At 36.4% G+C, this 16,929-nt stretch overlaps 1 protein-coding gene across 3 annotated transcripts in view; it reads right to left on the bottom strand.

Moving 5' to 3' along the window:
- SYT1 (synaptotagmin 1) overlaps nt 1–16,929 on the bottom strand; it is a 594,801-nt gene that overhangs the window by 202,473 nt on the left and 375,399 nt on the right. For 2 of the 3 annotated variants that reach the window (XM_049783492.1, XM_049783493.1), the window contains 2 exons: nt 7,824–8,008; nt 2,734–2,856 (listed from right to left, as the gene is read on the bottom strand). In XM_049783492.1, coding sequence (XP_049639449.1) covers nt 2,734–2,856; nt 7,824–8,008 — 308 coding nt within the window. The remainder of the gene's footprint in view (nt 1–2,733; nt 2,857–7,823; nt 8,009–16,929) is intronic. The other variant, XM_049783494.1, reaches the window with a different exon arrangement.

Consider the following 16,929-nt stretch of genomic DNA (forward strand, 5'->3'; position numbering starts at 1 on the left):
GGAAATTTCCTGTATTGAATCAGTCTATTTGGGATCTAAACATTCAATCATTCTTTTGGTAGTAGACTAGATTTCCTTGGTTTTATTGCTTCTCCTTTATTTTACCCTCATCATTCATAATATTTTTTACCTGTCTAGGACTGGTCAGAAACCTAAAGCTCCTGAGAATCTTGTCAATAAATCATTTAAACTTTCTTATTCATGGTCTGGTTTTCCATAAGGAACCAGGCAATTTATGGAAACATCACAGATCCATTCAGACAGTCAGCTAGCCCTGAGAAAGTATAGAGCCCCAGTAAGACAGTAAAATTGTGTCATATACGTTTTTGTTATTTATGTGTTGATTCATTTCTTTGTCCTTTTGAGCTATATTGGGGAACAGTGCTTAACCAACACTGTCTGCAGACTCAGTATGAGGGTCTGAATATACCCACTGCTCAGGCCTTGCTTGTTGGAGTTTTTTTGGTTCACAGCTGTCCAGGCTAGGTGTGGATGGGGCTGGAACCTAGGCCCCTAGGCCATTTCTCTGGTCCTTTATACTTTGAAATCAGGGCATTCTTGGTTATGTTAAGAGGCCACCAGGGCTATGTTCCACATTGCTAGGGTTCCAGTAGGTTCTAAGGATCAATTTCTCATAGGTAAGTGCTCTCTCTGCTGTTACTTCCCATTTAAAGAAAGCATGCACCAGACATGGTTTTTCCCTTTCCTGGTGCAGTGCCTTCCTCTAAAAGAATTATTTGCCAAAAGGCCCGTTTAGCGAAGTCAATCATTTGACCCTTTGCGTGGATCATTGGGTGTAATTCCAACATGGCTGTAGCATTACATTTTTCTCTCTATGTGGCCACTATAGAAATCCAGCCTCAGCTCTCCTACAGACAAAGAAATGTCAGTACCAAAAGACCGCCAAAAGTTCCCTGCTGGCTAGTTTGTATAACCTGGCACCAACAGCTTGTTTTTCTGAGTCTAGCTCTATGATGGTAAACAATTATTTCTGCCCCCCCCCCCTAAAATCTATTTTCCAGCTACTACATCATAAATATCTCTGTCTCTCTCCTGGTTTCTTGAAAAACCTGCATTTTGCTAAACCAAAAACATCCCCAGCTTTGGTTTCACTGCCCTCCAGCAGAGTTCTTTCTCACCTGAAGAACAGTCTTTTAATATGTAAATTTAAGGCTTGGTCCCTCATTGTACCTTGCATTCCAGAGCCTGTGCTTAAAATGTCATCGGCTGAAAAATAAATTTGTCTTTCGTTCTCTTGGACGTGAGTCCCCATACAATGCATTTTGTGTGGTCTCATTTATTTCATATTCGTCCACTTGTGCTCCCACTTTTCTCCCAAAAGTTCCTGGACCCCACGGAGGTTCTGCTTAGCAACGCAACCCGTCTGCAGCACTCTGCCACTTGAGCTAACTCCCCAGCCCTATGCCATTCTTCTTAAAAAATTTTTTTTATTGATTTACCATGAGAGTTAAAAGTTGTTGATGGTTGAGTTTCATAGAATATTCCAACACCCATCCCCTCACCTGTCACTACCCACAAAAGGAAGCACGCACCAGACGTGGCTTTTGGCTTTCCTGGTGCAGTGCCTAATTTTCCTCCCAAGAAATATCTGCCAGAAGGCCCGTTTGTAGAACTCAATCATTGCCCCTTGTGTGGATCACTGGCGATATTTCTGTCATATTTCTTACATGGTAGTGACTTAACATTTTCCTTTTAATTCGTTTCTGCTATACTACAGAAATTCGGCCTTCGCTACACTGCAATCATTAAAGGAATTTCAGTACCAAAGCAAACTGCTAAAAGTTCCCTGCTGCCTTAGTATATTTGCAACTCAAAGTCCAGCCAAGCTACCTCTCTTTCGGTCAGCCTTTTTCATTCCCGAAGGCCAACTCAAAACATAGCATCTTCAAGACAATGGTCTTCTCTCCCTGCCTTTGAGCATCAACAGCAAATTATTTCTGTCTCAGGGTCTCTCCCTGTCACTTTGAATACGTGCTTACAAACAGGTTTGGTCAGTGTTTAGGCTATTTTACTAAGTATAATTACTGTACCCCTTTCTTTAGTGTTATTCTCTTTCTATTACCGGATCATAGGAAGTGGGTCTTAGCCCCTAGCTAGAATACTATTTCCCTCAGGTTAAGAATATTTGTTATCAGGAGTAAACCAGGATTTCCTGCTATCCCTTGATTTACATCAGTAATGACACCTAGGGCCAGGAACTTCTTTGATATGTAAGAATTCAGTCTTCCTTTTATCCTCTAACTCCTAACTGAAACCTATTCTATTCTAAGGTTACAAACCACCTGAAGCTATGTGTATTTGTTCTAAATTCAAACAATGTACATTGCATTCCTTTCATGTTATGACTGCCTCTTTTTCCCTTTATATACTCCCTTGCCTGAAGATTAAATTTGTCATATCTTGCCAGAAACATGTTGACCCCACACATACTGCATGTGGTATCATTATTTCATATTTCATATTTGTCCGTTTCATGTTTCTGATTACTCCCAGTGAGGATTTACGGACCCCACTAAGGTCTTGCTTAGGGACGCAGCACGTCCACAGCACTCACCAGTGTTCAAGTGTTCATTTTCTACTCTCTATTGCTCCCAATTTCCCTCCCATACCCCTGCCCCAACCTGTCTCCATGGTAATCCCCCTCTTACTATTTTTACTTTTCAACTTCAGAAAATGTAATAGTATTAGAAAAACATTTCCACCCCTTCAGACCTGATTATTCTGGAAATCATAATCCAGTGAATATTGAAGTTTTCCCAATTTCTCCTCTTCTTTAGGTTCTTCTTTTTCTTCCCCTTCAGTCAATCCAGTTTCAGCATCATCATCCTTAAGTGCCTTTTGAGTAGGGAAAGGAATCATACGTGAGACCAACTGAATTTTTACGAAACCTTGCATTAAACTAAGTCTTGGTTAGACTTCCAAGCTAATAGAAGCAAGCACTAAGATGCCGAAAATCTGATTGTCTGACACACATTTACATTTGCTGCTCACATATTTTTTAAATTCCATTTGTGCATGGAATTCCCCCCTGCCAGTCAGCAAGCAATATGGAAGCAATGAAATAAGCCCCTCAAAAATTGCAAGCAAAAAAAGTCAAATTTTTGCAAATCAGAATATCAACTTGATCTTAATTTTGGATATAACAGAACTATTTTTCCAGAGGTATGATAAACATGCTCTTAACCAGGCCAGGTTTTACATTCATGTAGTTTAAAGAGATACTAAGCATCATATTAAAAAAATCATTGTTACATGCAGTGGAGGAATTGATGTGGAATACAGGGTCTTTTTGCTTTTACTCTTCCATTTAAAATGATAGTTATAAAGCTATTTTTAGAAAATTGTATTTTATATAAAAATTAATAATGGTTATGGAAAAAGGAAAAAACATGCCACCAGCAAATGCATGTTTAGAGAAAAATTTACCCCACCTCAGTTAAATTTTGTTTCATTTTCATAACAGCTCCGCAGAAAACTAGGTTGAATTAAATTGATTCATGGTTCTATTTGATATCAAGAGATAAAAGAGTTAGGTTTGCAATCTTGTTTAAATATGAAATTTGTATTAAAATTATCTTGCATTAACAAACAAAAATCATGATACTGAGCCTTCAAAACTCAATTCAGAGCAATTGAATATTTTTTCAAATCTAAAACTTAAATACAATATAATTGAAATACTAGAAAGCTCATTATTTTATAAAATAGAGTCAAATGCTCCTTTTTGAAAAAATGTGTTTTCCTAATAATTGCACATATTTTGCTAAAGTAATTAAAGACTATAAATATTAGAAATTTGATTGCCAGAATTGCATGTTCTTATTGCTTTATAGGGGCTAGAGTGATAAAACAACAGTTAAGGGGCTTGCCTTGCACGTTGTCTACCCAGGTAAGGTCCCCAGCATCCCATATGGTCCCTTGAGCCATTTCAGGAGTGATTTCTGAGAAAGGAGTGAGGAATAAGCTCTAAGAACCTGGGGTGTAGCCTCCAAACCAAAAATAAACAATAAAAAACTTTAGTTTACAATATTTATTATTATTAAATATTTAAAATGACAAAATATTTCCTAATGACTAGTGAGGTAAAATTTAAGAAAATTCTATGTAAGGAACCAGAGGTGTCTTAAAAAACTGGGGCAAATGCTTTGCATGTAGAGGCCTGGAGTTTGCTGGTGTGTGTGTGTGTGTGTGTGTATGTGTGTGTGTGTGTGTGTGTGTGTGTGTGTGTGTGTGTGTGTGATTAGCCAACCCCTACTGGGTAGAGTATGACTAAGATTATCCCTCCACTCCTCCACTTTCTTGGGTATTACTCATGAGCACCCACCTCCCAAGTACATTTGTTGCTTGACTCACTTATTTGTATTTTGTTGGTCTCAACCTTTATATTACCTTTTTATATAGTAAAATCATAGCATATTCATGACTACTTTGTGTCTTCTACATGCAACTGTAGTATTTCACAGAAATCAAGATAAATAATATAAATAGTAGAATGCTTTATATCTCTGTCAAAGGTCATTAATATATATTTTTTCTTTTTTGGGGGGTGTCTTTGGACTATCATAACCTTGGAGTTTAGGGATTGTTCCTGACTATCTAAGGAGTGGCCCCTTGTGGTGCTTGGGGAACCCTATCTGATGTTGGAGAATTGAACTGTGGTCAGCAGGTTGCCAGGCAAGTGACTTCATGACAAAGAATAAGAATCTTAACCATTGAAACCAGTAAAATAAGATTTAGGAATTCTGGCAGAATCAAATGCAAGAACAATTAGGGTTCTAAAAGGCAGCAGAGTCTGACCATACTCCAAGTACCCTTTCTCCTCCTCTCTCCTCTTCTCTCCACCTCTCAACCTCCTAGATACAGGCATTATTTTTCCTCCACTGTACCAAGTTTCTTGCTTAGCCTAGGTCAGCTAACAGTAGTTAGTCCTGAAAAATGAAGATGGGCAGGATCAATTTAAACAAACACCTTGGTGTGGAAGGCAACATTTCTAAGGCAGAACTAAAGTCAGAGATCTCTCCCATTGCAATTACCATTTTAGGATCTGTGTAGACCATTTCCCAATCTGGTCCACCCCACATCACTTAATTTAGAAAGTTTAGTTTCTATGTTGTGTTTTCTTCAAATAGTCAAATGTGGATTTACTGAAAGTCAAATGTCAGAAACAACAGCATGATTTGAAAAATTATATTAACTTGGATGAGAGTCACTAGATGAAGATGGAAGTTCTGTGACAACAAGGCACTGACTGCATTTAATGAGAGGAGTGTGGGTAGTGAAGTCCTTTTTGACCTTATCTCTGCAAAAGTCTTGAATGTGGCCACAGAAAAATTTGCTCAGAAAATTGCAGTTTAGGATATTTTCCTCCATTTCAGGTCTTATTTTTTAGTAGTATCAGGTGAATGCACATTTATTTCTACCTAAACCATCAGCATGTGACTCCCACCAAGTAATAAAAAATATGTATCATGAACATACTTTCCAAAATTTTTCTTTCAGTACCAATCATTTACATATCTTGTTTCGGCTCCAACCAATTTGAAAGAGCCGAAATATTATATCTTCTCCCAAAGTGGTTTTTGCCCTAATAAAAGGTTCAGGACCAGCTCTGTAATTAGCTCTGCATGAAATAGGGCTAAATTTTTGCTAATTTCTCAGTGCTGCTGTTCATCACTAAAGTGATTAAGTCTATTCTTGTCCCAAAGGCTGAGCTTAAGCAAGACATTTTCCTGTACCCTTCCATTAACTTCAGACCTATTAAATCAGTAGCTATTATAATCTTTCTAGAGTGATAGAGTGGCATCACCTGCATTCCCTAACAAAATGTGGAAGAAAAAGCTTGCAAATCCAGCAGCAGGGAGAGCTTGACTGCTGATTGATTGTGTAGGAAAAAAAAGTATGTGTTGGGAATATCAGCCCTTGTTTGAAACATTAAAGATTTGACACCATGTTTCTGGCTTGTTTTGACATTAAAATTGTTCATTAAAAGGAGCATTTGTGGTTTGTTAAGTGAAAATGTTTAGGTTTGGGTATTATAATAAAAAAGTTAACTTGTGAGGGGGCTGAGCTATCTTACTATACCCCTCAGTTCCAAATTTGAGCTTTCTACTATTGTTCTGTTTCCTGCACAAAAGAAAAACCTTTATCAACAAAAGGAATCAATTTAATTCAGCATCTCGATGTGTGTCAGAATGCTAGACCTTGGGCAGAGGTGCCTAGCTGCCAGGCCACTAAATGTCTGGGAGCATTGACAAGGGTGTCTGAGTAGCAGGGAAAAAACCTACCGCAAGGGACAGTCCAGAACAGTCATGAGATACAACCCACAGAAGGAGGATAGAGGAAGAAGGAATAAAAATGAAAATAGCCATACATGTTAGTGAAAACTGTGAATTAATGGTTGTTCCAGACCTATGACTTTACGAGTTGATATTTCCTTCTATACTTTTAGTGTTTGCAAGTTTAAGACATTTAAAATAAAATCACTTTATATATTTTCTGCTGTTTAAATACTTATGCATAGTTATATTTTGTTATTGCAGGGAATTTTAAAATCCTTTCTTAATGTAAAAATCTTTCCTAAGAGAAATGTAGCCACCAACAATGACATTTTCATTTCTGTGAGCTTTTTATATAAATTGAAAATGGTAAAAAAAATTACTCATTGCCCTAGTGCTTATGTATCTAAAATCCTTTCTAAAATACCTCTCATGTTTGATTTGCTCTTACGTGAGAGGTTTTAGACTATGTTATTTTCCATATGCATACACCATTATTATTTTAAAAATATTTTGAAAATACAATTATTTAAGAAAAAATTTACTTTGTACTGTATAATTTTGAACTTAGGAGATTCAATAATTACCATGTGACCAGCATCTAAAAGTGTTCATATACTATTTTGCTTTTTCTTCTTACCTCTTTAGAAAATTAATAAAACTCATTAATAGCTATTATTATTTGACTTCAAATTAATATAAGCTAGTATTACATATTTGGTTACCAAGGCGTACTTCCATTTGTCAACATTGAAATTTATTTAGGTGTTCAATTATTTATAAAGTAAAATAAGACCACAGTATGCTACATAAACAAAACAATCTACTTAAAATAGTAAACATCTTTTTGAGTGAAATTTTAAATACTATACTGAAATAACAAATTACTAAAAATTCACAGACTTCTTAATATTTTTTAATTTGACTCATTTTTCCACTTTTTATTCAAAAAATAGGAGAGCAATGAAAAAATTAAGCTTCAGTTCTCTCTATTAATTACTTTTGACATCTTGGGATATTTATCCAGGCCATAACAGGTAATAAACACCACCACCTTTCTATAAGTTATAAGCTTGTATCAGACAGAACAAATTCCATAAATAAAAATATAAATTTCTTCATTCTAGAAAGACATGCTATCGTTATCATTTCACATTTTTCACTGTGTTTAGGTTTTAATTTTAGGATATAGGAAAAACACATTTGAATTTTGTTAGAAACTTATTTTTTACTCTTTTAGGTGAACTCTCAGTCTGCCTATATACAGATCAAAAGGATTCTTTAATCACTCCAAGAAAGTGGACCCATATGATGTCTTTGGTGGTCATGAATGTCCTTTTCTGGTTTCTATGTATACCAGATTAGACATTACCTAACCAAATGTTTCCACAAAATGTTGGGATATTGTATAATGACCAAAAGGTTTGCAAAATAACTTTACAACAATGATACTGTTTAGCAGTTAATTAGATGACAATCTCATTAATTTTTATGAAATAATGAAGAAACACCGAATGAATACATTACCTGGTCTTTCATGGTCTTCCCTAAGTCTTTGACATCTTTCATGTTAATAGCATTCTTCCCTCCCTTCTCCTTTCCCTTCTTCTTATTTTTCTTTTTGAACAAGCATTTCTTACAGATACAAAAGCAGCAAGTCAGGACTAAAAGAACTGCGACTATGGCTATGGCAATTAAGGCCCACGGTGGCACTGAAAGAAAATAACATGCAGAACATTAAAAATAAAAACTTGCCATATGCAAGACCTTCTTAATGCATGGGTTATTGATATATTCATACATATATTTATTTTTTGCAGGGGTGGGTCATACCCAGTTATGTGCAGGGCTTACTCTAGGCTCTGTGCTCAGAGATCAGAGGAGCCAGAGATTGAACCTGGGTGGACCACATATAAGTGATTTATCATTTGTACTACCTCTGTAGGCTCCATTAGAATTGATTGACAAAATGACCATTATCTCCAGTAATGCATGATGTCTGTGTTAATTTATTTGGGGGGTGTCATGCTTGGTTGTGTTCAGGACTTACTCCTGCCTCTATGCCCAGGGATAACAGCCAGTGGGCTTTGGAGACCATATAAATTGCCAGGGATTGAATCTAGGTTGGGTTACATGCAAGGCAAAATCCCTACCTGCTGTCCAATCACTCTGGCCCCAGTGTACTGTGTTAACATTATCCAGGTTTTTGTTAACTCTACTTAAATTTTTCTCACCTTACTTCCTCTTGTAGGTAAGGCAAACATTTTCTTACAACTTTCTCTATCTTTTCATGTTATAATCCATTCATACATTTACTCATGTATTATTTTAATAATTTCTTATTTAGTAATATTATCTTAATTCATTCATTTATTCATTCATTAATTCAGAGCATAACTCCAGAATTTGATATTTGAGTTTAAATCTTGTCTCTGCTCTTGAAGAGCAGTGTGACCTTGGGCAATATGTAGTTATTCTATCTTAGTTTCCTTATCACTTACATGGTATAAGATTTTATAAAACCTCTGACGATCTGAATAAGAACAGTATTCAACATATGGAACAAGTTTGATAAGTACTCATAGTTATTATTCATCTATCACATTTTATGACTGCTTTGGGTATGATGGGAGATGGTTAGATATTAATGAACTAAAAAGATATAAAAATAACTGGAAACCTTAAGAGTTGAGAAGGCCAGGACAAAGAGCACATTACTGTGGTGGTCAGTCCTGAAGAGGATTAAGCAGGTAACATCTTGGGAGGCAAGACAGTAGTGGTTAAATGTCAGTAGCTCTCACGATGAGGTGGCAGATGTGACCACTTAAAGAATATGGGACTCTGTCAGATTGCTGAACTGGTGTAAGTTTATTTTTTCTGAATCAAGTGAAGATAGCAGTGGTTTCCATTACTTAGAAAATTACAGGAATTATAAAAAAGTTTAGAATGGCACTTAGCTTGTGACAAGAACTCAGTGTCAGCTGTGTGCTTTGAGTATGAAAAAAATCATAGTTCAGAATTGTGGTTAACAGAGTTTTCATGCTGATATGATGAAACATAAAATATTTATGAGACTAAATATCCAAAAGATAGATCAACTCACTGAGAGGAGTTCAGAAGCTTTGGTAAGAGAGGATTTTTTTTTTTTTTTTGATGAGAGGAACTTCAGCTTTCTAAACTGGGCTTAAAATAAAAAAGCCCAGATAAATATAGTATAAATGAACACTTATTTTTCTACTACAGGTATCTATCTTAAAGCTAATCTACTTACTTATTTATATGTCCTACCTACACCATGTGCTTGTGGAATAAAAAGTGCTTTGTGGAAACAGGTAGGACTTATCCAACAATTGAGATTAATCAGAAGAAATAAATAGATTTGCTTGTAATCAAAAAAGAAAAAGGTAAAAGAAAGCACTATTCTCTTCTCACTACATAAACATCATTAGTATCAATGATTGCTAAACCTTGAGTCAGGAGTGCTCTAGATAAAGTCAAAACACTTAGAAATTAACTTCTCTTCAACATGAAGAAAACCCACTCTCTTTGCTTTCAATCCTCATTTGGTTTCATAGTGTGACAACTCACTAAGTTTATCATTCCAGTGGATGAATGACTGTTAGATGTTAACCTAAGAATATAGCAAATCACAGCTTCTTCAAATTGGATTTTTACCTAGAGCAGCATTTGTGTGAAAGTTATAGACAGGCCGATACTCAGACATGTTTTCTTATATATTTTTTAATCTCATTAAACTGTCTTTGAAAAAGACAAATTAAAGTAAGCTTATGGGCCCAATGCTATCTGTTCATAAGGCCTTTTTGAGAGGCCTCTAGCTTATTTGATCTAGTTAAGATCTTGCCATGCATGAGCAAGAGAGCGTATATATTCATTTCAGAGGAGACAGTATTAATAATGACCCTTCATTTGGCATCTCATAAATTATTCTTCTACTCAAACTCGTGTGATCAGCTTTTAGAGCCACATAAAGTCTCTTCAATTACACAGGACAAGACCGAGATCATTTGACAAGTTCCCCCAAAAGGACAGAAAATGAAAGCATAGGCACGTTATTTAATCAAAGGAGTAAAGTGAGGGATACATAGAATTACAGGAAATAATTGGAGATGGTGCAGCTAGAAGGTAAACTATACCTTCTGAAAAATTACCTTGTGAACTATTTCTTTAAGATTTACTTACCGAGTTTCAGAAAAACCCGATTTTAACATTAATCGTAGTATAAAGAATATATGAAATTAAACATTTCTTTTTTTCTTTCTTTTGATTTTTCAGCCACATTCAGTGACGCTCAGGAGTTACTCTAGGCTATGAGCTAGGAAATCGCTCTTGGCTTGGGGGACCATATGGGACGCCTGGGGATCAAACCGCTGTCCATCCTAGGCTAGCATGCGCAAGGCAGACAGACACCTTACCGCTTAGTGCTACAGCTCCAGCCCCCAAAATTCTATTATTTTTATTGTTTTATTTTAGTTTTTATTATATATATATATATTATATATTGTTTTTTGGTCACACCCGGCGGCACTCAGGGGTTACTCCTGGCTCTATGCTCAGAAATCACTCCTGGCAGACATGGGGCCCATATGGGATGCCAGAATTCAAGCCACCATTCATCCTGAATCGACTGCATGCAAGGCATATGCTCAACTGCTGTGCTATCTCTCCAGCCCTGTTGGGGATAAATTTTACTTTAGATAGAATAAAAGAAAAACCTCAGTTATCATTCAGTATATCCATATAAAAACTTGACCGAAAAATTATATTGGAAATCACAAAATTTTGTTTTGTTTTTGGGTCATATCCGGCAGCGCTCAGGGGTTACTCCTGGCTCTACGCTCAGAAATTGCTCCTGGCAGGCTCAGGGGATCATATGGGATGCCGGGATTCGAACCACTGTCCTTCTGTACCTCCATGCTATCTCTCTTGCCCCGGAAATCACAATTTTAAAGGAAATGGAAGGTGAGAGAGCAAGAGAGAGAGACAGAGAGAGAGAGAGAGAGAGAGAGAGAGAGAGAGAGAGAGAGCGCACGCAAGAAAGTGAGTGAGGGAGAAAGAGGCAGAGAGGAGAGACAGAGGAGAGAAAGAGAGAAAGAAAGAGGGAGAGAGCGAGAGATAGGGAGAGAGAGAGGAGAGAGAGAGACACAGAGAGAGAGAACATCAAACATCATTAGGGCAAGTGCCTTGCATGTGTCTGACTTGGGTTTGACTCCCAGTACCCCATATAGTTCTGTAAGAATCACCAGGTGTGATCCCTGAGCAGAGTGGAGAATAAGCCCTCAGGACCATCAAGTGTGTTCCCCTAACAAAAACCAATTAAATGTAGTTATTTGAACTGAAGTTTCATGTTTACTTAAATATTATTGGAGCTTGGGAGATCTCTTCATATATTTGATTCATTATCCCTTTAATATGAGAGAGAAAGTTAGATAAAAATGAAATATCTAAACTGAATAATCTAAACATCGCTTCATAGCAAAATAAACACATCAGAAAAATATGCAAAGGAAAAGCCCTTATTGATCTGGGAAGACTCACAGAACTCTTTCTACAAAAGAAAAATCAAAGGAATTAAAGACCAACATAAACACCCTAATGATGATTTTTTTAGTACAAAATAATTTAAATAAAAATAATTTTATTAAAATATTGCTATTGGCAGAGAGCTACCAGCTAAGCTGCTACTAACTACCTAGTTATCACTAAACATAATTTCACGAGAAGAATTTTCAAATTTAACTTAAAGACCCTTTAACAGAAAATAATGGACTAAAATAGAAATTAGAAAATAATAGACTAAGTTAAAATTATTCATTAAAATGTTTTTTCATTTTATAGTAAATGAACTAATCTCATATGCTACTTAAACCAAAGGGAAATTTATGCAAAAGGTTCAAAACTGCTTCTCACTCTTTTGGAAAAAGAAAGGAGTTATTAAAATAATCTTAAACATTTTTAGGTACCATGATTTACAATACTGTTAATATATTTCATACATACAATGTCCAATGTCCAAAGTCCACAACACCCTCCACCAGAGTGAGCCTCTCTTCTACCTGCCCCTACCTTCAACCCCCACTATGGGGTCAAAACTACAGTTAAATACTACTCCTAAGTACAATACTGTAGAAGAGTTCTGGGCAACTATTGTTTTGGGCAAATTTGTTTTCCCTTCCTGTTTCTTTATATGCCACTTGTTCAAGGGATCTCTCTTAGTCCCTCTCCTTCTGACTAACTTCACTCAGCATGATACTCTCCAGATCCATCAACGAAGTAGCAAATTACATGGTTCTATCTTTTCTTATAGCCAAAGTAGTGTTCTGTTGTGAATATATTCCATAGTTGTTTTTTTTTCAGCCACACCCGTGACGCTCAGGCTATGTGATCAGAAATCGCTCCTGGTTTGGGGAATCATATGGGACGCCAGGGGATTGAACTGCGGTCCATCCTAAGCTAGTATGGACAAGGCAGATGTTTTACCACTTGCACCACCTCTCAACCCCACCATAGGTTTTTTTGTTTTTATTTTTTGTTTCAATATTTTTAATATAAATCTTTATTTAAGCACCATGATTACAAGTATGTTCATAGTTGTGTTACAGTCATAAATAGAATACCTCCCCTTCACCAGTGCAACATTCCCACCACCAATGCCCCTCCTCTCCCACCCTGCCTATATTGTGACAGACATTCTACCTCCCTCATTCTTTAACATTGTCATGTTAGTAGTAAGAGTAGTTATTTCCCTAACAGCATTCACCACTCTTTGTGGTGAGCTTCAAATTGTGAGCTGATTCTTCCGGCCCTCCCAGCCCTTAACTCTATTGTTACAGTAATGTCTTTAGTTTTTCTTAAAACCCATAGATGAGTGATACTATTCTGTGTCTAACGCTCTCCCTCTGACATATTTCACTCAGCATAACAGATTCCTATACATCCATGTACAGGAAAATTTCATATTTCATCTCTCCTGATGGGTGCATGATATTCCATTGTGTATATATATACATATATATGTATATATATTTACAATAGCCAGACTCTGGAAACAATCAAGATGCCCTTCAACAAATGAATAGTATACACACACACACACACACACACACACACACACACACACACACACACACACTGTGGAGTTTCTTTAGCCATTCATTTGTTGAAGGGCATCTTGATTGTTTCCAGAGTCTGGCTATTGTAAATAGTGCTGCAATGAATATAGCTGTGAGAAAGGGATGTTTGTATTGTATTTTTGTGTTCCTAGGGTATATCACTAGGAGTGGAATAGCTGGATCAAATGGGAGCTCTATTTCCAGTCTTTTGAGGAATCTCCATATTGTTTTCCTAAAGGCTGCACTAGATGGCATTCTCACCCACAGTGAATAAGAGCTGCTTTCTTTCCACATCCCCGCCAGCACTGATTGTTCATGTTCTTTGTGATGTGTGCCACTCTCAGTGGTGTGAGATGGTACTTCATTGTAGTTTTGATTTGCATCTCCCTGATGATTAGTGATGTGGAGCATTTTTCATGTGCCTTTTGGCCATTTGTGTTTCTTCTTTGGCAAAGTGTCTGTTCATTTCTTCTCATTTTTTGGTGGGGTTAGATGTTTATTCTTATTAAGTTCTGTCAGCACCTTGTATATTTTTGATATTAGTCCCTTATCTGATGGGTATTGGGTGAATAGTTTCTCCCATTCTGTGGGTGGCTTTTTTATCTTAGGCACTATTTCCTTTGAGGAGCAGAAGCTTCTTAGCTTAATATAGTTCCATCTGTTTATTTATGCTTCCATTTGTTTGGAGAGTGCTGTATCCTCCTTGAAGATGCCTTTAGTCTTAATGTCATATGGTGTTTTACCAATGTGTTGTTCTATATACCTTATGGTTTCAGGCCTGATACCAAGGTTTTTAATCCATTTGGATTTGATCTTTGTACATGGTGTTAGATGGAGGTCTGAGTTCACTTTTTTGCAAGTGGCTAATCAGTTGGTTTTTTATACACTAATGATAGAGAAGAAATGGACATTAAAAGAACAATCCCATTCACATTAGTGCCCCACGAACTCAAGTATCTTGGGGGTCAATTTAATTAAAGAGATGAAGGACCTATAAAAGAAAACTACAAAAGCCTGCTTCAAGAAATAGGAGAGGACACAAGGAAATGAAGACACATATCCTGCTCATGGATTGGCATGATTAATGTCATTAAAATGGCAATACTCCCCAAAGGATTGTACAGATTTAATGAGATCCCTCTAAAGATACCTATGACATTTTTCAAAGGATCAAACACTTCTGACACTCATTTGGAACAATAAACACCCACAAATAATAGTTAAAGCAATACTTGGGAAAAATAATATGGGAGACATTACTCTTTCCGATTTTAAACTGTACTACAAAGCAATAGTTATTAAAACAGCATGGTATTGGAATAAAGACAAATCCACAGATCAGTGGTATAGACTTGAGTATTTAGAGCATGTTCCCCAGACATACAATTAACTTATCTTTGATAAAGAGGCAAGAAATCCAAAATGAAGCAAGGAAAGCCTCTTCAACAAGTGGTGTTGACACAACTGGTTATGTTGTTTTTATGTTTGTTTTGTTTTGTTTTGTTTTATTTTTTAACCAAGCTAGCTGTTCTTAGAAGCTTGGGAGGATGCCAGAGTTGGGCTATTGTGAATGATGCTGCAATAAACATAGGACTACAAATGTTTTTTTTTCTGATAATTTATTTTTGACCATGAGAATGATGCCCAGAATTGCAATTGCTGGATCATATGGAAGCTCAGTTTTCAGTTTTTTTGAGGTGTCATATGGTTTTCCAAAGAAGTTAAACCAAGCAAAAATCCTCCCGAAAATGGATGAAAGTTCCTTCTCTCCACATCCCTGCCAATGCCAAGGTTGTTCTTTTTCATTGTTATGTGTGCCAGTCTCACTAGTGTGAGATGTCATCTACTTGTTTTGATTTGCATTTCCCTGATAATCAGTGTTGTGGAATATTTTTCATATATTTCTTTTTTATCTGTAGGTCTTCTTTGACTTCTTTTTGTTCATCTCTTCCCCTTATTTTTGATGAGTTTTTTTTCCCCCTTGTACAGTTAGTTCTACCAGTGCTCTTCGTCAGATAAGTGATAGACAAATGTATTTCTCCCAGTTTGTGGGGAATCTTTTTACTCTGACCAGCTTCCTTTGTAGAGCTGAAATTTCTTAGTTATATTTAGAACCACTTATTTATTGTTACTTTATTTGCCTGGAAAATGACACTGAATCACTGAAAATGCCTCTGGATTCAATGTCAAGCCTATGTTTTGCTCAGTATAATTTATAGACTTATGGTTAATATTTATATCTTTATTCTAATTTGAATGGACTTTGATGCCTTGTGTTAGCTAGGGGTCTAGTTCACTATTTATCTGAACACCATTTGTTAAATAAACTTTACTTACTCTGTCTTATATACTTTGTTCCTTTTATTAAAGTCAAGCTGACCATATATATCCTGACTGTCTGTCACTGGGATCTTTGTTTTATTTCATTGGTATGAGAGTCTGTTTTTTCTTTTCCTCATATGACCACACTGCTTTGACTACTATGATTTTTATAATAATTTTTTTTTGTTTTGTTTTTTGGGCCACACCCTGTGATGCTCAGGGGTTACTCCTGGCTATGCGCTCAGAAGTTGCTCCTGGCTTCTTGGGGGACCATATGGGACGCTGGGGGATCGAACCGCGGTCCGTCCTAGGCTAGCGCAGGCAAGGCAGGCACCTTACCTCCAGCGCCACCGCCCGGCCCCGATTTTTATAATAATTTAAAGTTGGGAAAAATAAAGATGGGAGGCTTCTCCAGGATTGTATTGATATTTAGTTTTTTTTTTTTTTTTTTTTTTTTTTTTACAACATATACGCTTCAACACCATATGACCTATGCCTTCTTTGGGGAAATAGGGCTCAGGCCACACTTAATTGTCTGAGGGACAGTTAACTGGCACCCTGTTTAAAAAGTGTAAGGAGCCCTGCTCTAAGGCAACATTGCCTTAAAAAACATTGTATATAGATTGCTTCCTAGGAATCACCTACACAAACTGGCTCAATATAACTCTTGTCAGTGCTTTGTTAATTTGTCGCCTCTTGGACATTGAAACTACTCAAGGAAGCTGAGTTTCCAAATCCAACTGACTGGCAAACTTTATTTTTTTTTCTATGAATAACTTTATATTGATTTAATACCTATTTTAGTCTTTATTTGGGGCCAGATATTACCTTCTTCCAATTTCCCTTTCTACAACTCTCTCTTCCCATCATTTTACTGTCATTAGACAAAATTTTCTAATGATTTCCAATTATTTAGACCCAAAGATAGCAGACTATTTAAGGTAACAAGAAAATTATTGCCATAGTATATATTTTTGTTCATTTCTTCTGCATTCTGAAAATCTAGATTAAAGTGTTGCTTTTGCTTTGACTAGTCACCTGTAAAGACATGTTCAACGTTGAAAAACATAACTTCACTTTCAAATTGGATTTTCTTGAGAAGTTTAAGCCTAAACTACCAGGCTGAATTTTTGTTGGGGTGAATTAACTCTATTTGGGTGAGGTAAAATAGACATTCTATT

This window comes from Suncus etruscus, chromosome 11 (genome assembly GCF_024139225.1).
Source record: "Suncus etruscus isolate mSunEtr1 chromosome 11, mSunEtr1.pri.cur, whole genome shotgun sequence".
In the NCBI taxonomy this organism is placed as follows: Eukaryota; Metazoa; Chordata; class Mammalia; order Eulipotyphla; family Soricidae; genus Suncus; species Suncus etruscus.